Here is an 18769-nt window from a genome sequence, read left to right as displayed (position 1 = left end):
ATTGTGGCAGACTGCATTAGTCCATAGTCAAGCACAGAATTAATACGCTCTCGTCTGATAGCATCGTCGCTAGATCAAACTTTGCCCTCTAAAGATGTTCGTCTTTTACTAGAAACGGGTATGAGACACGCGCCAGACGCGCTCCGCAGGAGACTCAACCTATGCGGCCATAATTTGGCCATAACACTACATAGTTAACGGGGTCGTGTTTACCAAAAAGGAGGTGCATCGAAGGAGTCCATGCCCGACATGCATGAAGCTGCTTACGGCAAGATGTGAATCAACTCCTTTTCTGTCGGTAGCGCGTATTGTATTGTTTTGCGCCTGTTTAGTGCCTGTTTACAGTCTGTGATGGCTCGAAGACCCACGCGGTGCCTGTTTGCACGCTACTTGCTCATATATATTGCAAATTCCGTTCTGTTTGGATTTGTTGTTTTTAGTTCTGATATTTCATTCGATCGGTAGTCACTTTGCACCACTCTAGCTTGAATTCACCAGAGCATAAACTCGTCTCAGGTCCACCTTCCCCAATGTCTGACTCTCAAGCTCTCTCAATCTTTCTCAAGTCTCCTGTTTCGCAGGAGATGATCCACCATTTGGTGGTTGCGACTTTGCAGGTGATACCTGACAAAACTGAAACAGCATATCCTCTGTCGCCTCCACACTCGCCAAAGAAGAACTCTAAGGAAAGAGTGCTACCTTCTTTGATGACCTTCATCACCAAGCTGGTGAGATACACAAACGTTTACACGGGGACATTAATGTCAACACTTGTATACCTAGAGAAGTTGAAGGCCAAACTTCCACAGGATGCCCAGGCATTGCCATGTACTAGACACAGAATCTTTCTGGCATGCCTGATCCTGTCCGCAAAATATCACAACGACTCATCGCCAAAGAACAAGCACTGGACGAGGGCAACCGAGGGATTTTTTTCAAGAGAGGACGTGAACCTCATGGAGAGACAATTACTGTATCTGTTGGACTGGGATTTGAAGGTTGAGGAGAAGGACCTAATTCCCACTCTTTCAAGGTTCTTGGAACCAATCAAGAACGATATCAGGAGATCTGCCAAGATCCGTCGCAGTCTCTTGATCCAAAAACAGAGACAAAACCATATTCACCACAGATCCTCGTCGTTCTCATACGCAATGCCATCTCTCTCCTCCTCCAACTCTTCATCTTCTGTGGCCACCACAGTTTCGTCTCAGAATTCGTCGTACGGTTCATCACCCTCGGCGCCGTACGAGTCTCACTCCAGAAGCTCGTCGGTGTGCTCCACACTTTCATCGTACTCGTCAAGCTCCGAGTATGAATATCAGACCCCGGTGGTCCAAAGATCAAACCTGCCTCATTCAAACGCCATCAAGACTGGTCTCAACAACCATGTGGTTATCCTCGGTGAACCTGCTCTGGACGAGGTTGTTGCAAGAGAGGAACACCAGCTGGAGACATTGATGAGACAATACTGCACATCGACATACTGAGCCCGTCACCTCATCACACCATTTTTCACATTCATCTGCATCACGATTCACGCTCGCTTATAAATCGTCACTTTCACCATTTTTATATAATTTTCGGCACTGGGTTCATCATTCATCGTTCGCCATTTAGGACCTTACATTTTCTGTTTTTTCGTTAAGAGTACATATAAAAATACCCAATTTCGTTCATTGCCTATTGTACTCAGCTGCAGAAGTGCTCCCACTCTTAAGCCAGATCCGGGGTTAAATACGCCGCTCATTTGACACGGGGGATCTACGCTTCCGTTTCCTAATGTTAGGCTATTTCTTTCTTTCCGACTAGCCAAATTTTATACTTAACGGTTTATTGTTGGTCAGAGCACATAATCAACTAAATCTTCTCATCTTTGCACAAAATGTCATCCAAAGCGATAATTATGGTGAGTATGGTCTTGTGCCCCCGTGCAGCAAGTGTTTACGTCAAACCAGGCACGGCTAGGGGTTCAGCATTACTAACTCTTACAGGTTGGTGGCGATACCCGTGGAACGCGGTTCAGGCCTCTTTCGCTGGATATAGCCAAGGTTTTGTTTCCGATAGCTGGAAAGCCTATTCTTTCCCACATCATTGACTCAGTCTTGCTGGTCCCCACGGTTACCGAGATCTTACTGATAGGGTTCTACGAGGCCTCTACATTCAGCGATTTTATTCACGATTATCAGGTCAAATTCAGGTTCCAAAAGAGAAAAATCTCCATCAAGTATTTGCGAGAATTTAAAGCGCTGGGCACGGCCGGTGGATTGTACCATTTCAGAGAAGAGATCCTCCGAGGTAACCCAATCAACTTCTTTGTCATCCATGGAGACATTGTTTGTTCGTATCCTTTAGTTGACATCTACAATTTCTATGAGTCAAAGCAGAACTTCGAAAAAGTGGATGCGGTGATTTTTGGCGTGAAAATTCAGGATTACAATCTTTTCCTCGCACTGAATGGGCCTGAGTTCTCCTCGTCGGGTGCCAATTTTGGCACCATTGTGAGTGACAATCATGGCAAAGTTGTGCACTACGTTGAGAAACCAGAGTCGAAGATCTCGAACGTGATTAATGGTGGTATCTACATGTTCAACGAGAGGTTGTTCAGACGGTTGTCCAACGCCAAGATCAGCAAGATCAGCATTGCCAACGATGTGGCCCATCCTGAATTCGTTGACGAGGACGTGATCTCTTTGGAAGAGGATATTCTGAAAGATCTGCCGGAATCAAGCACTACGTACGTTTACGAATACAAAGGGTTTTGGAAACAGGTCAAGACGCCTTCTGGTGCTCTGTTTGCCAACGAATTGTATCTTGATAAGGTGTATCAGAGCCGTCATCGTCAGATATTTTCCAACGACGAAAACAAGTCCAATTCTGCCTCCTCATCTTCCGGCGAGGATGAAGAAGGAGTGGTGATTTTGGCTAAGCCATCTGCCAACATCGTTCCTCCCGTCTACATCCATCCTTCTTGCGCCATAGCAGATGATGTGAAGATTGGGCCCTACGTCTCGATTGGTGAGAATGTGACCATCGAAAAGGGCGCGAGGATATCAAACTCGATTATCTTACCAAATACAGAGATCCACGCCCATTCCATCGTTTTGAATTCGATTATTTCGTACGGATGCAAGGTGAAGGAATGGTGTAGGATAGAAGGAACTGGGGTCAACCTGGCCACGCTTAATGAAATCGTCAGAAAGGGCCCCAAGGCACTGGGGAAACTCAAGTCGGCGGTTACTGCTCAGCAACAGGTAATTGGAGTGAGGGACACGGGAAACATATGTATTTTGGGATCAAATACTGTGGTTTCAGACGATTGCTATGTCTTGAACAGTTTCATTCTGCCAAATAAGACGATCAAGCATGATGTGAAGTATGAGATTATCATGTAACGGCGCTGATGCCATGGAAATTGCTCGAGTATGTCATTCGTTGATAATCTAAATTCTTGTTTGTTCCATCACATTTTCAGCTTGGTTAAATATAATGCTTGAATCTAATACTAGTCTTTTTTTTTCAAATTTGATACCCCTTTTGGTGCGGCGCAAATCTGACGCGGTTATTGCACGACTAAGAGACGCGACTTTCCTACCCGTGTTTTTATGGCCCTTCTTTAAGAACACAACTCTTCTTGTGTGATTGCGTGACAAGGATATCCAACACGGTTGGGAAGTAATAATGTCAAGTGCAACCACTTCTAAGAAGGGGGTCAAGAAGGTTGCTTCTGTGGCCTCCAACGGGAAGCTGAAGCAAGCATCTCTGATGTCGTTCTTTTCAAAAAGTAAGGCTCCAGAACCTTCAGAGCCTAGTTCCGAGAAGTCGGAAGATGCTCTTCCCTCGCCGGTTTCTTCTTCACCTGGTCCATCTGCTATCAGTGACACGGAAGACCTTACTGTTACAAAGGTTGAGACGAAAATCGCGGGGACCCCTGTGGCAAGCAGTAAGAACAGGCTCGCAAGCACTGTCTCGCAAACCCCCGTCTCAATGGAGAAAAAAGAGACTAAAAACTTAAACAATGAGCCTCAGTCATCGCCAATTGTGGCCCGCAAGAACAAAAAGAGAATTGACTACGCTGAGAACGACTCAGACGAAGACGAAGACATCGTGCTGAGCACCCAAAAGAAGAGGAAAACTGCCAAGGCAATCGTGGAAAGCGACGATGACGATGTGTTTGAGGCCGAGTCTGAGTCCAGCGAGGATGAAGAAGATGATGACGATGACTTCATAGTTCCTGACGATGCAGAGGAAGATGAAGCCGTGGTCGAGGACGTTGACGATGACGACCTTGAAATCTTCGAAGAGGTTTCAAAACCGAAGAAGACTAAAGTCAAAAGCTCAAAAGTGAACGTGACTCCAACAAAGACCGCAGTTGAAACTTCCAGTTTCAAAAGTTCCAATTTGGCCAGCAAGTTTGGGGCCTCCTCGTCATACGTCTCTTCAACTACCCCTGCTAAAAAGGCGACACCCTCTTCAAACGGCGCCATCAGTCCTCCAAAGAAGAACTTCGCCAAGGCAAACGAGGAGAGATACAAATGGCTTGTGGAAATTCGAGACGCCGATGGACATTTGGAGCAAGATCCAGAGTATGATCCGCGTACCCTGTATATTCCCAAATCAGCTTGGGCCGGATTCACACCTTTTGAGAAGCAGTACTGGGAGATTAAGTCGAAGATGTACGACTGTGTTGTATTTTTCAAGAAAGGTAAGTTCTACGAGCTTTATGAGAAGGACGCAGACATTGCTCACGACAAGTTCGATCTGAAACTGGCCGGTGGTGGAAGGGCAAACATGAGACTTGCGGGTATCCCGGAGATGTCTTTTGACTACTGGGCATCTAAGTTCATTGATGCAGGTTTCAAGGTTGCTAAGGTTAACCAGAATGAGTCCATGCTTGCCAAAGAAATTAGAGAGAAGGGCAAGACAATCACCAGAGAAGAGAAGATCATCAAGAGAGAGCTTTCTTGTGTCCTCACAGCAGGTACCTTGACAGAGGAGACCATGCTTACCGATGATATGGGCAAATATTGTCTGGCCATCAAAGAATGTACCAATCCTGATGGTTCCAAAGTATTTGGTGTCGCATTCGTCGACACTGCCACTGGAGCTATCCAACTTACCGAGATTGAAGATGACTCAGAGTGCGGAAAGTTGGAGACTTTGCTGGCACAGATCCGCCCAACGGAGATTCTAGCAGAAAAGTCGAACATCTCGTCTTCTGTCGTCAAGATGTTGAAGTTCAATTCGGCTCCGGGTTCACTCTGGAACTTTTTGAAGCCTGGAAATGAGTTTCTCGATTACGATTCTACGTGGGAGGAGCTCACCAGAGGCAAATACTTCCTTGCTGAGAACCTGGATGACTATTCGAACTATCCCAAGATCCTTGTGGACTACCAGGAAAACCACCATGTTGGTTTTAGTGCCTTTGGTGCGCTTATGTGGTATCTCAAATCATTGAAGCTGGATAAGCCTATCATCTCAATGGGGAACATCACAAGATATGATGCGGTGAAGAAATCCACCCATATGACTCTAGATGGTGTTACCTTGCAAAACCTGGAGATTTTTGCAAACTCTTTTGATGGTTCTGATAAAGGAACCCTGTTCAAGCTGTTGAACCGCGCCATTACCCCATTTGGTAAGAGGCAGTTCAAGAGATGGATTTTCCATCCTCTCTTTCAACAGAAGCAGATTGAGGATAGACTCGATTCTGTGGATGTCCTGCTGAACGATGGTGATCTGAGATACGTTCTTGAGTCTACCTTTTCCAAGATTCCTGACCTGGAAAGACTTTTAGCCAGAATTCACGGAGGTACTTTGCAGGTCAAAGATTTCTCCCGGGTCATTGAAGGGTTCGAGTCGATCGCAAAACTTGTGAGGAGCCTCAAGGAAAGTTACGGCGAGAGCTTCGAGAGTATCTCTGGAGCTCTAGGTACCACTCTTTGCACAATGCCTCCTAATCTGGAGGTTCGTGTTAATGCGTGGACCGATGCATTCGACAGGGAACTAGCAGTCACCCAGAATGTCATCGTACCAGAGAGAGGTGTCGAGGAAGAATTTGATGCAAGTCTGGATAAGATCAAGGGCCTTGAAGAAAGTCTCGAAGCTCTCGTTAGACAGTACAGACGTGAGTACAAATCTCAAGAGATATGTTACAGAGACAGTGGAAAAGAGATCTATTTGATTGAAGTTCCTGTGAAGGTTGCTTCGAAGGTTCCAAAAGACTGGCAACAGATGGCTTCCACTTCTAAAGTCAAAAGGTACTGGTCCCCCGAGGTGAAAACACTGGTCAGAGAACTGATGGAAGCCAGAGAGCTTCACAAGATTTTGATGGAATCGTTGCAAGGACAAATGTACGCTAGATTCGACGAAGACTACGAAACCTTGTGGGCTCCCGTCGTGAGATGTGTGGCTGCTTTGGATTGTATTATTTCGCTCACGAGAGCCTCTGAGTCGTTGGGAACATGTTCATCCCGTCCAGTCTTTGTGAACAGTACGCAAGGAATGATTGATTTCAAGGATCTGCGTCATCCATGCTTCACACCAGGTGGTGCTTCTGGTACTCATGATTTTATCCCAAACGATATCTCTTTGGGCGTCGACAACTCAGCCAAGGTTTCCTTGCTGACTGGTGCTAATGCTGCAGGTAAGTCTACCTTGCTCAGAATGTCCTGTATTGCTGTTGTCATGGCACAGATTGGCTGTTACGTGCCTGCTTCATCTGCCCGTCTGACTCCAATTGATAGAATTATGACAAGACTGGGTGCCAATGATAACATCATGCAAGGAAAATCGACCTTTTTTGTGGAGTTATCTGAGACGAAAAGAATGCTGGACACCGCGACCCCCAGATCGTTGCTCGTGCTTGACGAGTTGGGAAGAGGTGGTTCTTCCAGTGATGGTTTCGCGATTGCTGAGGCCGTTCTTCACCACATTGCAACTCACATACAATCGCTCGGATTTTTCGCTACACATTACGGTACCTTGGGAGCTTCTTTCAGGCATCATCCAAGAGTCAAGCCCCAACGTATGGCCATCCTGGTTGACGAGGAGTCCAAAAACATTACCTTCCTGTACAAGCTGGAAGCTGGTGCTTCCTTGGGTTCGTTTGGTATGCATGTTGCGTCAATGTGTGGAATCGATCGCAAAATCGTTGACGTTGCAGAAGAAGCTGCCAAAGAGATGGAACATACATCCAAGCTCAAGAAAGCCCAGGCGAAGGTTAGTGGAGATGAATTGGCTCTGGTGCCATTAGGACTGCAAAGTGACTTTGCTTCATTGCTAAAGGGTGACTTTGGATCATGCCAAACAGAAGAGATGAAGATGGACGCCTTGACCAGCATTCTTACGATTATTGGTCAGATATAGTAATAGACTATGTAACCATCAGTGCGAAACAAAAATTCATTATTACCTAAAAACCCATAAAAAAATGTAAAAGCAAAAGAAAAGATTCATAACCAGGGTTTCATTTCTGCCCTGCAGTATCGTGAAGAGAATCACTTGAAGCCTGTGATTGGAGAGCAACGTTTACAAAAGTCTTCATCTCTGGCAGATTGAAAGCTTCACAACGTGGTGCCAAGATTGGTTGGACCTGATGAACAGGAGGTGGTGTGAAAGAATGGAATTGTAGAATAGACACCAAAGGCTGTGACGGTGTTTCGAGTTTCGGGACTTTCAATGCAGCTTGCGTCTGCAGCAATTCCTGCTCTGCTTTGCGCTTCTTTCTGTTCGCTTCCTGAGCTCTTTTCTTGAGAAATCGGAGGTAGATGGGGTCATTGGGCTCGTTTGAATAGGCGTTATCGCAGTATCTAGCAATTTGCTCGGTGGAATCTTTCAGTTTATAGTACCACCATCTTGCAGAATCTTCCATGACTTCTTTGGGCTCTTTGGACTGCTCAGAGGTAACAACCTCAACGATGAAATTGCCGTCCACAGTCTTGGAAAGCGAGGGAAACGAATAACCTGTTACATCGAAATCTTCCAGTAGACGTTTCTGCTTCGCCAGCTCTGCAATTCGTTTTTTCTCATCCAATTTCTTCATCTTGTCGAGTTTTCTCTGTGCCTTCTTTGCTTCTTGCTCCTCGCTTTTAGACTGCTGCTTAAGCTTATTTTTCTCCAACTCAGCGAGCAGTCTGGTGTGCTCATCTCTCTGTGCATGAAGCGAGATATTCTTGGCCGAAATATCCAGTGAATTCGCGCTTGGAATCAGCACGTTCTCATACATGATTTCCAATCGATCTGAAAGTTTGGAGGAGAATATACTAACTTCCACAGATGACTCCCCTCTGTTATTACAGATCACCTCCCCTGCAAACCACTCGCTTCCAACAGAAATCTGAATATACTTTCCCGGTTGTATAGAGTCCAGGTAACTTTTGACGTACTCGTCTGAGTAGGTGCTGTTTCTGGGCCTGTGGAGTTTGCATCTGTGTCCCTCGTTTCCGTCAGCATCACCACCTTCCGATGGATTACAAAGCAGAATACCTGCTCCCAAGGCGCACATGGCATGGAAAGATCTAGCGCACTTTCCAAGGCCACACTGGAAGCAACCTCCGGACCTCTGTGGATTTTCAAGACGACAAACACTGCACTTGAGACGTCTCCTTGCCGTAGGTATATTGGGGAACCCGAGAACAATATCCCGATCGTCTTGAACTTCCTGTTTGGGGTTGACATCTGGTTCAGCTGACACCGACTTAATTGCCTCGGATTCTATGTTCATTGGTTCCTTTCCTGCTTCGACCGAAGCCATGTATTCATTTTTGCTCAAGATCTGCAATTCGGGAATGAACTGTGCACAAAGTCTATGAGCATAGTGTACCTTTTTGGTCCGCGCAAAGTCCACCACCTCAAGAAGCTCAAAACTCTTCAACTTGAGAAGCTTTTTCGAGAGATTCTTAGGACACAGAACGCATTGAGAGGGAGGAGACTTTACCTTTTCCGCGGGAGCCGGAAGAACTTCTTTCATCTTTGCAGTAGCATCCTTTTGCTTTTTAACTTGAATAGTAGTATCTTCTTCCATCTCATCAACCACTTCGTCCTCTTCGTCCTCTTCCTCTAATTCGTCATCCGTAATGGAGTAATCACCATTCAACCTCTTCATGAACTTTCGCATGTCAATTCCCACAGAGTCAGACACACATTCACATTTCTTCGTCATGACCCCAATGTCCAGCCACTCTTCAAGAGCAAAATTCACAGACTCTGCTAGGTTATATCCGTAATTGAACCCAGAGTGGTAGCCGTATGGATAAGTAATGATGAACTCCTTTTCTCTATGTACAATCTTGTTTGCATGAATACCGTGCTTCGACAGAAATGCTGGCGATACCAAAAAGGTCTTGTGCCTTAGGAACTCTGAACAGTGCTTGTAGTCCTCTGGATAAACGGCTGCCATGGCATTGTAGAACTTCTCATGCTGATCCTGAGGTATCGAGTACCACTGTTTTGGAGCGCCAAAATGGAGGTAGTTGATAGAATACAGGTCTTGATCTTCTGTGTGCCAGGAGAATGTAGCCTTCCACAATCCGCCGTATAGGTAGGCGTCGTTCACTCCAGGTAGTTTTTCAGGCAGATAATCCAGTAGATTCGGCAGTTGGGCAACGTTCCAAGGCCCAAAATTGCCAGGGAAAAGTGACCCCAGAGAGTCAGCACCGTAAAAAGGTGAAGAAAAGGTCAAAGTTTTCCAATATTGCTGTTCGAGAAAGTCACATTTTTCGGGTGTGTACATGGAGGTGTCGATGTTGTAAGGGAAATTCTCAAAGAGACTCGGCGTAATCTCGTTTTTTGTAGCCTTTTTGGCCTTATCAAAGAAAAACTTTTCTTCCTCAGAAATTTTGGGCTTTTCCCGGTTTTCACCTCTTGGAACAGGTAACAGGAAGTTCGACTCCATGCTTAGCTTCTTCCATTGGATCAGATTGTAGTTCTTCTGCTTCTCGATGTTCTGGATAGCGTACTGTCCATTGGTTCCACTGATTTGCTGACTTATAGGTTTCTGGAATTTCACACTAGAAAGCACCTCTGAATCAGGCTCTGGAAGCGAATCGATCCATTCCTGCGGTGGTATCACCTTCACTATGCCTGACTGCATACCATATCGATTGATCGATTTTTGGAATAGATAGAAATCTTTGAACTCGTCAATGGTAGGCTTGAACACTGGGACTCCGCCCTCCACATGGTGGGGCGAGATATCCAGTAGTTCTGTATATTTGTTGAATAGCTTGTTGGAATCAGAGTCCCTGTCTGGAGTGGTTGCTCTTGTAGATGGAGCGGACCGCGGCGATAACCCATCAGACCCGGGAGATGGCAGCTGGTGGTGATGATAGTGATTGCTGGCCTTTGAAGACGACCCTTTTCTCGGTGAAGACATTTGGAGAAAGTACCGAAGTCAGGACGCGGAGATGAAGAGTAGCTGCCCTAGCGCTTCAGTCCTCCTGATATGGCGTGGATCCTTCCGTCACGTTAACAAGCAGTTAATATCAATTCCTCCGCTAAAAGAAACTGATCCCACTATAAACTCTGAGTAAATCGCTTCAATGCTGTTTAAAAATATTGAGAGACCTGTTTGCTATCCCGATATCTGCCCTACATCTCTCTCTACTCTCCGAAATGAGACCACCTGCCATATTTGAGTGTGTCATTAGATCTGCACACGACTTGAGGCCTCAACCCAAAACGGGAACCTTGAAACTATTGTTTTGGTTTGAAAGATCTTAGTGGAGGATTAGATGGTGATGGCTGAAAACAGGAAGGAAGATGCTAGAATAGGCAGGAAGACCAAAGTGCGAAAGCGCTATATGGTTGAGACAGATTCGTCGGAGGAAGACGACACCATTGAAGAAGAAGAGATTAGGCCAGTGATAAAGCTAGCCAAGACAACCAAGACAACGAAAACGCCAGAAATACCAGGCTTAAACCCAGAAACTTTGCATAAACCCTGGAATGAAATCCAGCCCGGACTATTGGGCGAAATAGCCATACATCCTCGAAAACTCACGGATCTAAAAAAGGCAATGACAAGCATGCTGCACGCGGACCCCATATTTGGGTATTCCTGTCGAATTTTGATTTGTTCAGGCCCTTCAGGGTCTTGCAAGAGCACGGCGGTTCAGCTGGTGGCTCGGGAACTACTTCCAGATGTGTCCAATCCAATAGTCGAGTATATCAATCCACAAAGCATGGTGTCTGCTGGTGGTGGGACTGGATCCACAATGGGTTCTTTCAGCAATTTTATGAGGCAATGTGCTGTGCTAACTGGCAACAACAAGAGGTTTGTTGTGGTTGAAGATATACCGAACATTTACCACGACAAGACGCGAGAAGAGTTTCTGACGTCGCTAAAAGAATGGCTTGATATCAGCGAGAAGAATGACCTGCCTCCGGTTGTGATGATTGTCACTGAGTATGAAACTCCACAAGAGTACGTGTCTGGTGGATTGAACCGCAATTTTATTGCGGAGACTGTGTTTGACCGTGAAATTCTGTTCCATAGGCGGGTGTCGCGGATCAAGTTCAACCCCGTGGCCAAGACGTATCTCAAGAAGTGTTTAACCAATATATACAACCGAGAGACAAAGCTCTTCAAGGCAAAAGGAGTATCGAAGACCCGGGCATTTGAGGAAATAAACGCGTTATCGACCAACTATGGAGACGTGAGATCGGCAATCATATCCTTCCAATTCTGGTCACGATTTCACTCGAAAGGTTCGAAGAGCATCACCACTTTGGGGAAGGAAACCAACATGGGCATATTCAACGCATTGGGAAAGATAATTTACGGGACACAGCATAAAGAAGAAGAGATTCTGAACTTTAGGAAGTTACAGATAGGAGAGTACAAACTGTCAGATCAAAGTGATGCGGGAGCCATCAACGTGGACGTTGCTTCTGTTTCAAATGTACTCAAGGACTTTGGCTCACAAGCAACGTCCTTCAATCTTGGGCTATTGGAAAACTATACCGGGTTTGACCCCGCAAACCTCAAGGTTGACGCACAGCTGCTGCAGATTATCGACGACCTGTCGATAGCCGATCTGTGCAGTACGAGGGGTTTACCAGAGTACCAAGGAAATATAGCAATGAGATCCGTGAGAATACACATGAGAAATATTGAGTCAAGTATTGGAACTACGAAAAGGCACGATAACTTGAAATTTTCTAGACAATGGAAGGTGCAACAGAAGCAGAATAACACCAACAGAGAGCTTGAAGACTACAGATTGAGAAAACTGAAAAGACTTTCTGGGATCTCCCGGGTCAGTTCCAGTGATTGTCTCTTATTGGACGGATTCTACGAACCAATAATTCTCAATTCGAGGAAGAGCCTGCTGAGAACGAGATACCCTCGAGTGGGAGGGTCGCTCAACAACCCTATATATGCCGACTCCGAGATCGTGATCGAGAACGAAGAGGACGATTACTTCACCCGGGTCAAGAATGCCCGACAGGCGGATCTCGAGACCTATGGCGTGGATGTTGAGGCCGAGGAAGAGGGTGCACTGGAGAGTGATGATTCCGACCCAGTGGTGGACTCCGAGGAAGATACCACTGTACATGACGATGACTCTGTGGAACTGCTAAGTGACTCTGATTTGGATAATGTATAAAGAAAATGCTTCTGTCAGACAGTATTTGACGTGTCCATAATATATACAAGCATTCAATTGACCGTTGCCGTAATGGGATAATTTGGATATGTCATACTATTAAGGACTGAAAAATTTGGACCCGAGTCAATCAATGCCTTTCCTCATCGGCTCATTATCCATGCAGGCTAGGCCTTTGGAATTCATCCATCGCCTAATCCAGACTTAAAAGAGACAGCAATTTTGGCCTAAAATATATAAAAAAGCGATAAAAATTACAGAAAATAAATCACATTGTCGATATTCATAATAATTCAAAATAAAATTGACAAACTTCAACAAAATCGTTGAGAAAGGGACAAACGGAAAAGACCAAAGCCCCGGGGCTGGGAGGTCTCTCGATTTTTCGAAACGGCTAACTTTAACTTTAAAGCAGTAATCGGCCCTTCCCCCCTCCTTCTCCTATGACAAGTCCATTTTTCGCAATTTTTTGTACTGCGTCCTTTTCGGTCTTCTCTCAATTGTCACTTGATCTCGACAAACTCTATCGGACAAATTTCACAATCAAGCTCGGATTATCTCTTGAAAGGTCACCATGTCTAGTAGTGTCATGATTCCAGACGGCGAATACGAGATAGACATCTCCAGTCTGCTGTTTGCACAGCGGATTGAGAATTTTGGGATACGATGTGAGTAACTGAAGTGTTATATTGGATGCCATTGGGCTAAAAACTAACTGATTTTTCCAGATGGGTTTAGACCGGACTCCATTGACCAGAGTATGCCTCTAGACCTGGTAAAAGACACCCTTGATGATCCGATCAATTCTTTTAAAGGGGAGGGCAGCTACATTTTGAGAGCTCACGTGGACTCAAAACACTCGAAAAACAATGGCAAATATGTTTTTTTTGATGGTGTGTTGGGTTCTGCTCACAAGGGTACGCCTCATAGTAGCACTCCTAATTCCCCCGCTATTGGTGGATCTACTGCTACACCATCCACAGAGTTCCTTCTTTTGTATGACAACAACGCCAAGGATTTCAAGCTGGAGCCTTCTGGAGGAGTCTTGAAGATGAACAAATCGAGGAACCCCGAAAAGCTTTCGAAAAAATTTAGCAAGTTGAAGACTCAGGCCAAATCTAGGATGGGAGTGTCTACGCCATCGCTGTCAACCCAATTCGAGTTGAAGACCAGTCCATCAAGGACAAAGAAGCTCAAGAGCTCGTCAATGATGGAAACGAGTGATGTCAATGCAAAGACAAAGACGAATCACCATAAGACATCGGCTGGTGAAGCACCGCCAATGAGTGAAATTTCGGACATCGAAGAGACGGGACTTGCAAAGTCCAAAAAGCAGAAATCGCAACAACAGGCTACAAAGGAAGCGAATTCAATGACACCTCTGCTGGGTGCCAGTTTATCACCCGAGGGTTCAAATGGACATGTTAAAGAAGATAATGAGTCATCCGGCAAGGCCGAACCAGAACACCAAGACAGAGCAACAGTCAAGTTAATTTCACAGGTCATGGAAGGCAGCTCTCCTTCTTCCCAGGACAATCAAGACAAAATACAACCACTGGAGTCTTCGAACGCATTCTTCGACGAGGATGATTGGGACGAGAATCTGGACGATTGGGAGGATGCGTTCTTGCCAGACGGCAACACCGATTCGGAATTTGCCATAGTTGTGGATGAGACGCCCCTTTTGCAAAACCAAGCCAATTCAAGAAGTCGCAGAGGCTCAGCTTCAAGTCGGAGATCATCCATGCCAAAGGCGACGAAGCCCACGAGTATGAAAGCGTTAAATGAAGCGGCCGAGGTGAAGATAGCTAGGCGTACGAGAAGGAGGACTTCGGAGATCAAGCAGCGCGAGGAGGTGAGAGACATGTTAACCCCCGAACTGAACGGAAAAGCTACCAACTCAGAAGAAGAGGACGATGACGAGGACTTTAACTTCGATGACGACTTTGACAAAGCGATTGATTCATTTGAGGAGGAAGAGAAGAAAAAGGGAACTAATGGAGGTGCCAACGGAAGTGAGGATGAAAGCGAGGAGGAATAATAGGGTACAATGCTCTTAATCGGTGGTTTGTTTTATACGGAAATTTTAATAGTTATATACACAGAGTAAAATGGGGTTTATTGCATGACAAACTGGCCTAAAAGGGAAATGACTCAGAGTCATCATGTAATGTACGAGGCGAGCAGTCTTCCAACGCTTTACTGCGACCTTTTGTTCCTCTTCCTAAAATTTTTGGTTTCGAAAGTGACAAAGACGAAATATCCATAAAAATGAGCTTCCAAGTTTTGACCAAAAGTGCTTCCAAAAGACTGGCCATGTGGACCAAATTTCGTTCAATGTCAACTGTTGTGGGGGATATGCTGAAGACAGACCTAGCCAATTCAAGAGACGCTTTGGCCAGCTCTTCAAAAAAAGGTTTTGAGGCAACAAAAAGACAATCTGTATTACAATTAGCAAGATCTCTCAAATCCCCGAGAACCGACTGGACCAAAGAAGAATTGCGTGAAATCTACAATACTCCTCTGCTGGAGCTGCTTCACCAGGCCCAGTTGCACCATCGTGATTTCCATGATCCACAGGAAGTCCAAATTTGTACCTTACTAAGTATTAAAACTGGTGGATGTACTGAGGATTGCAAGTACTGTGCGCAGTCCTCCAGATACGACACTGGCCTTAAAGCTGAGAAACTCATTCAACTTGAAGATGTCGTGAAAGCTGCTGTGGAGGCTAAAGAAAACGGAGCCACCAGATTTTGTATGGGGGCAGCCTGGAGAGACATGAAGGGTCGCAAAAGTGGCATCAGGAAGATTGGAGAAATGGTTAAAGAAGTCAATAAACTAGGTCTGGAAACGTGTGTTACTCTGGGAATGGTGGATGAAGAGCAGGCTGTGACCTTGAAAGAAGCAGGACTTACCGCATATAACCACAATATTGACACTTCTAGAGAGCACTACCCCAAAGTCATCTCCACCAGAACCTATGATGATAGACTGCAAACCATAAAGAATGTGCAAAAGTCAGGCCTTAAAGCTTGTACTGGTGGAATCCTTGGTTTGGGGGAAACTCGTGAGGATCACATCGGTTTTCTCTTCACTCTGGCTACAATGGATTCGCATCCCGAATCTCTTCCAATCAACATGCTAGTACCTATTCGTGGTACCCCAATGGCTGAGGAATTAACCAAGAAAAACTCCATAAAGCTGGAGTTTGATTCTGTTTTGAGGACTGTTGCTACTGCCAGACTGGTAATGCCTAAAAGCATCATCAGGTTGGCTGCTGGAAGATATACCATGAAAGAAACAGAGCAGTTCCTTTGCTTTATGGCTGGTTGTAATGCGATTTTTAGTGGAAAAAAGATGTTAACCACTATGTGCAATGGCTGGGACGAGGATAAGGCAATGCTTGAAAAATGGGGGCTTAAGCCAATGAAAAGTTTCAAGAAACACAGTTCCAATTTATCACTTGTCTAGTCTATTTATTTTGTAATCAAGACCATTTAATATCTTGCAAGTTTCAAATCCTTTGATGTAAATTGATATTAGACCGCAAGTATCAACTAGCGTCCCTCGGTGCGATGCGATAAGGCGTCGGTCAACCCCAATCGGGTAATCGATGATCCCCCCACCTTAGCTACCGCCCAGCCTTATCAGTAGGCGACCCTTCCTGGCCAATCCCAAACCCTGAAACTTACCTAGCTTGTACGGACTATAAAATCTGGTTTTGCCGGTATTGGAGGCAGATCGATCTATTTTATTCTTCTTTTCTATTTATCAATTGGCTGATCAATTAACGATGGGCAAGAAAAGTACGTGACAGCTTTGATTCTATCGATCAAGACCAGAACACTGACGTTAACTAGGAGTTTTGTGCTGCTATGGCATTGACATTGATGCAGTAGCTGGATGGTTGGGATCCTATGGTGGTGAGGACTCTGCCAGCGATATTTCAAGAGGTATGTCAGTTGCTGAAACCAATAAAATTCCGGCTAATTAACTAACTTGTATAGGTCTTTTTGCTGGGCATGTTGGTATCCCAAGAATGCTAAAGATGCTGGACAGATACAAAATCAAAGGTACCTGGTTCATTCCAGGCCATTCTCTTGAGACTTTCCCAGAGGAGTGTGCTATGATCAGAGATCAGGGCCACGAAATGTATGTGATGCTTTCGAAGTAACAACCTAGGACTTGACTAACACCCTGAAATAGTGGGTTGCACGGTTACTCACACGAAAATCCCGTCGATATGACATTGGAGCAACAAAGAGATGTATTGGACAAAACCTTTAGACTCATAACCGAGTTTTGCGGAAAGCCTCCCAAGGGTTCGGTTGCTCCCTGGTGGGAGACCTCCGTAGAAGGAGTCAAGATGCTAATGGATTACGGAATTGAGTATGACCATTCAATGTCTCACCACGATTGTCAGGCATATTGGTTTAGATCTGGCGATACATGGACTAAGATCGACTACACTAAGAAGGCCAAGGAGTGGATGAAGCCATTGGTGAGAGGCCAGGAGACAGGACTGGTTGAAATTCCCGGCAATTGGTATATTGACGACTTACCACCAATGATGTTCATCAAAAACACTCCAGACAGTAATGGCTGGGCCAATCCAAGAGATATTGAGGATATTTGGAGAGACCATTTCGACTACTTCTACCGCGAGTATGACGAGTTCATCTTCCCAATCACCTGTCACCCTGATGTCTCAGGTAGACCACACGTTTTGATGATGCACGAGCGTTTGATCGAGCATATAAACAAACACGATGGTGTTGAGTGGGTTACTATGGGAGAAATGGCTGCGGATTGGAGAGAGACCCATACTGCACCAGAAGGTGCAGAGATGCCGTTATCTACCGAGGAAGTGCTGAAAAAGCTCAACATTGATCCAACTACGATGAGATCGTAAATCAGAGTCGTGGTATATTCGTGGTAAATTGTTTCTAAAGACATAGTATACTACTATATATTTATCGTAATTGTGCTCAACATTATCGAGTGCCCTACTAATGTTTTTGGATTCTTATCTGTAGCTCGCAAATCACCCCCACTCTAGATCTCGAGATGTGCAGATAAGCACTGATTTAAATAGTCATATCCCCCTCAACATCACGGAAATCCTAGAAATCCTCAAGCAAAATGGCTTTCAAAAAGGTAACAAATAACCATCGGGAAACGATCTTCAGCATGAAACTTTACTAACACCTGTCAGTTTGACATCTCTGGTAGAACCGCCTTGGTTACAGGGGGTGGAAGAGGCATTGGTCTTGCGTGTGCTTTAGGTCTTATCGAAGCGGGATGCAATGTTGGAATCTTTGACGTGATCGAGAATACTGCTAATATAGAGCAGCTTCAGAAAGACCATGGAGTGAAGATTGTCCACTACATGTGAGTTCTGATTTTGAGATTAAAGGTGGAACAAGACGTGAAAAAAAGTAACTAACCAAACCAAGCGTTGATATCTCAGACCCGGAGAAGCTGGATGAAGGGTTCAAACAGTTTTCTAAAGACTTTGGTGGAAATCTCGACATTTGCGTGCCATGTGCGGGAATCAACAAAAACCTTGAGTTTTTGAACACCACTTATGAACAATTTGACCACCTCAACAGCATCAATTTCAGAGGATCCTACTTCACAGCACAGTTGGCAGCAAAACTGATGATCAAGAATAAAACTGAAAAGGGAAGCATCGTATTCATTTGCAGTATGGGATCATATATCGCTATCAGATCGCAGAGAAGCAGTGCTTACTGTGGAACAAAGGGAGGAGTCAGATCTATGGTGGCACCAATTGCTGCTGAGCTACATAAATATGGGATCAGAGCAAACTCCATTAGTCCTGGTTATGTGAAGACTGCCATGACCGAGTGTTTTCCTGATCTTGTAAGGGACTGGGGTTCAGAGACTATGAACGGAAGAGTCGCAGATCCAGAAGACATAGCTGGGACGTGCGTATTTCTAGCCAGTGATGCTAGCAGCTATTTGGTCGGAGAGGACATAGTGGTCGATGCTGGTGTCACAAAATGGTGAATAAATAATATACATTTTGGAAGGTAATCTTTTGTAATTTTTTTCTGGGCTTGCGCGCCCAATAGAAATGCAGCCCGCCCGCATCTCTTATCTGCCTGCCTGCATAATTAAGGCACATCGGTTGGGCT

The 18769-nt window shown here is 45.2% G+C and overlaps 9 protein-coding genes across 9 annotated transcripts; 8 read left to right on the top strand and 1 right to left on the bottom strand.

Moving 5' to 3' along the window:
- Positions 1-530: 530 nt before the first annotated feature.
- On the top strand, positions 531-1487 carry KUCA_T00001384001 (uncharacterized protein; the record flags this gene model as incomplete). The annotated part of the gene is made up of 1 exon (XM_022603556.1): positions 531-1487. One exon carries the CDS (start codon positions 531-533, stop codon positions 1485-1487), a length of 957 nt encoding a protein of 318 aa, XP_022457426.1.
- Positions 1488-1882: 395 nt separating this feature from the next.
- On the top strand, positions 1883-3392 carry KUCA_T00001383001 (uncharacterized protein; the record flags this gene model as incomplete). The annotated part of the gene is made up of 2 exons (XM_022603555.1): positions 1883-1906; positions 1992-3392. The coding sequence occupies 2 exons, from the start codon at positions 1883-1885 to the stop codon at positions 3390-3392; spliced, it is 1425 nt and encodes a 474-aa protein (XP_022457425.1).
- Positions 3393-3678: 286 nt separating this feature from the next.
- KUCA_T00001382001 (uncharacterized protein) lies at positions 3679-7365 on the top strand (the record flags this gene model as incomplete). The annotated part of the gene is made up of 1 exon (XM_022603554.1): positions 3679-7365. One exon carries the CDS (start codon positions 3679-3681, stop codon positions 7363-7365), a length of 3687 nt encoding a protein of 1228 aa, XP_022457424.1.
- Positions 7366-7465: 100 nt separating this feature from the next.
- On the bottom strand, positions 7466-10372 carry KUCA_T00001381001 (uncharacterized protein; the record flags this gene model as incomplete). The annotated part of the gene is made up of 1 exon (XM_022603553.1): positions 7466-10372. One exon carries the CDS (start codon positions 10370-10372, stop codon positions 7466-7468), a length of 2907 nt encoding a protein of 968 aa, XP_022457423.1.
- Positions 10373-10730: 358 nt separating this feature from the next.
- KUCA_T00001380001 (uncharacterized protein) lies at positions 10731-12608 on the top strand (the record flags this gene model as incomplete). The annotated part of the gene is made up of 1 exon (XM_022603552.1): positions 10731-12608. The coding sequence occupies one exon, from the start codon at positions 10731-10733 to the stop codon at positions 12606-12608; it is 1878 nt and encodes a 625-aa protein (XP_022457422.1).
- Positions 12609-13182: 574 nt separating this feature from the next.
- KUCA_T00001379001 (uncharacterized protein) lies at positions 13183-14649 on the top strand (the record flags this gene model as incomplete). Its single annotated transcript, XM_022603550.1, has 2 exons — positions 13183-13276; positions 13337-14649. The coding sequence occupies 2 exons, from the start codon at positions 13183-13185 to the stop codon at positions 14647-14649; spliced, it is 1407 nt and encodes a 468-aa protein (XP_022457421.1).
- Positions 14650-14879: 230 nt separating this feature from the next.
- Positions 14880-16079, top strand: KUCA_T00001378001 (uncharacterized protein; the record flags this gene model as incomplete). The annotated part of the gene is made up of 1 exon (XM_022603549.1): positions 14880-16079. The coding sequence occupies one exon, from the start codon at positions 14880-14882 to the stop codon at positions 16077-16079; it is 1200 nt and encodes a 399-aa protein (XP_022457420.1).
- Positions 16080-16647: 568 nt separating this feature from the next.
- KUCA_T00001377001 (uncharacterized protein) lies at positions 16648-17520 on the top strand (the record flags this gene model as incomplete). The annotated part of the gene is made up of 2 exons (XM_022603548.1): positions 16648-16760; positions 16815-17520. The coding sequence occupies 2 exons, from the start codon at positions 16648-16650 to the stop codon at positions 17518-17520; spliced, it is 819 nt and encodes a 272-aa protein (XP_022457419.1).
- A 230-nt stretch (positions 17521-17750) lies between these two features.
- KUCA_T00001376001 (uncharacterized protein) lies at positions 17751-18641 on the top strand (the record flags this gene model as incomplete). Its single annotated transcript, XM_022603547.1, has 3 exons — positions 17751-17765; positions 17824-17999; positions 18065-18641. The coding sequence occupies 3 exons, from the start codon at positions 17751-17753 to the stop codon at positions 18639-18641; spliced, it is 768 nt and encodes a 255-aa protein (XP_022457418.1).
- Between the last annotated feature and the right edge of the window lie 128 nt (positions 18642-18769).

The sequence above is a fragment of the Kuraishia capsulata genome, genomic scaffold (genome assembly GCF_000576695.1).
Source record: "Kuraishia capsulata CBS 1993 genomic scaffold, Kuraishia_capsulata_scaffold_2, whole genome shotgun sequence".
NCBI classification, from domain to species: Eukaryota; Fungi; Ascomycota; class Pichiomycetes; order Pichiales; family Pichiaceae; genus Kuraishia; species Kuraishia capsulata.
Note: the sequence above shows the minus strand (reverse complement) of the source record. Positions and strands in the feature narration are given on the sequence as shown.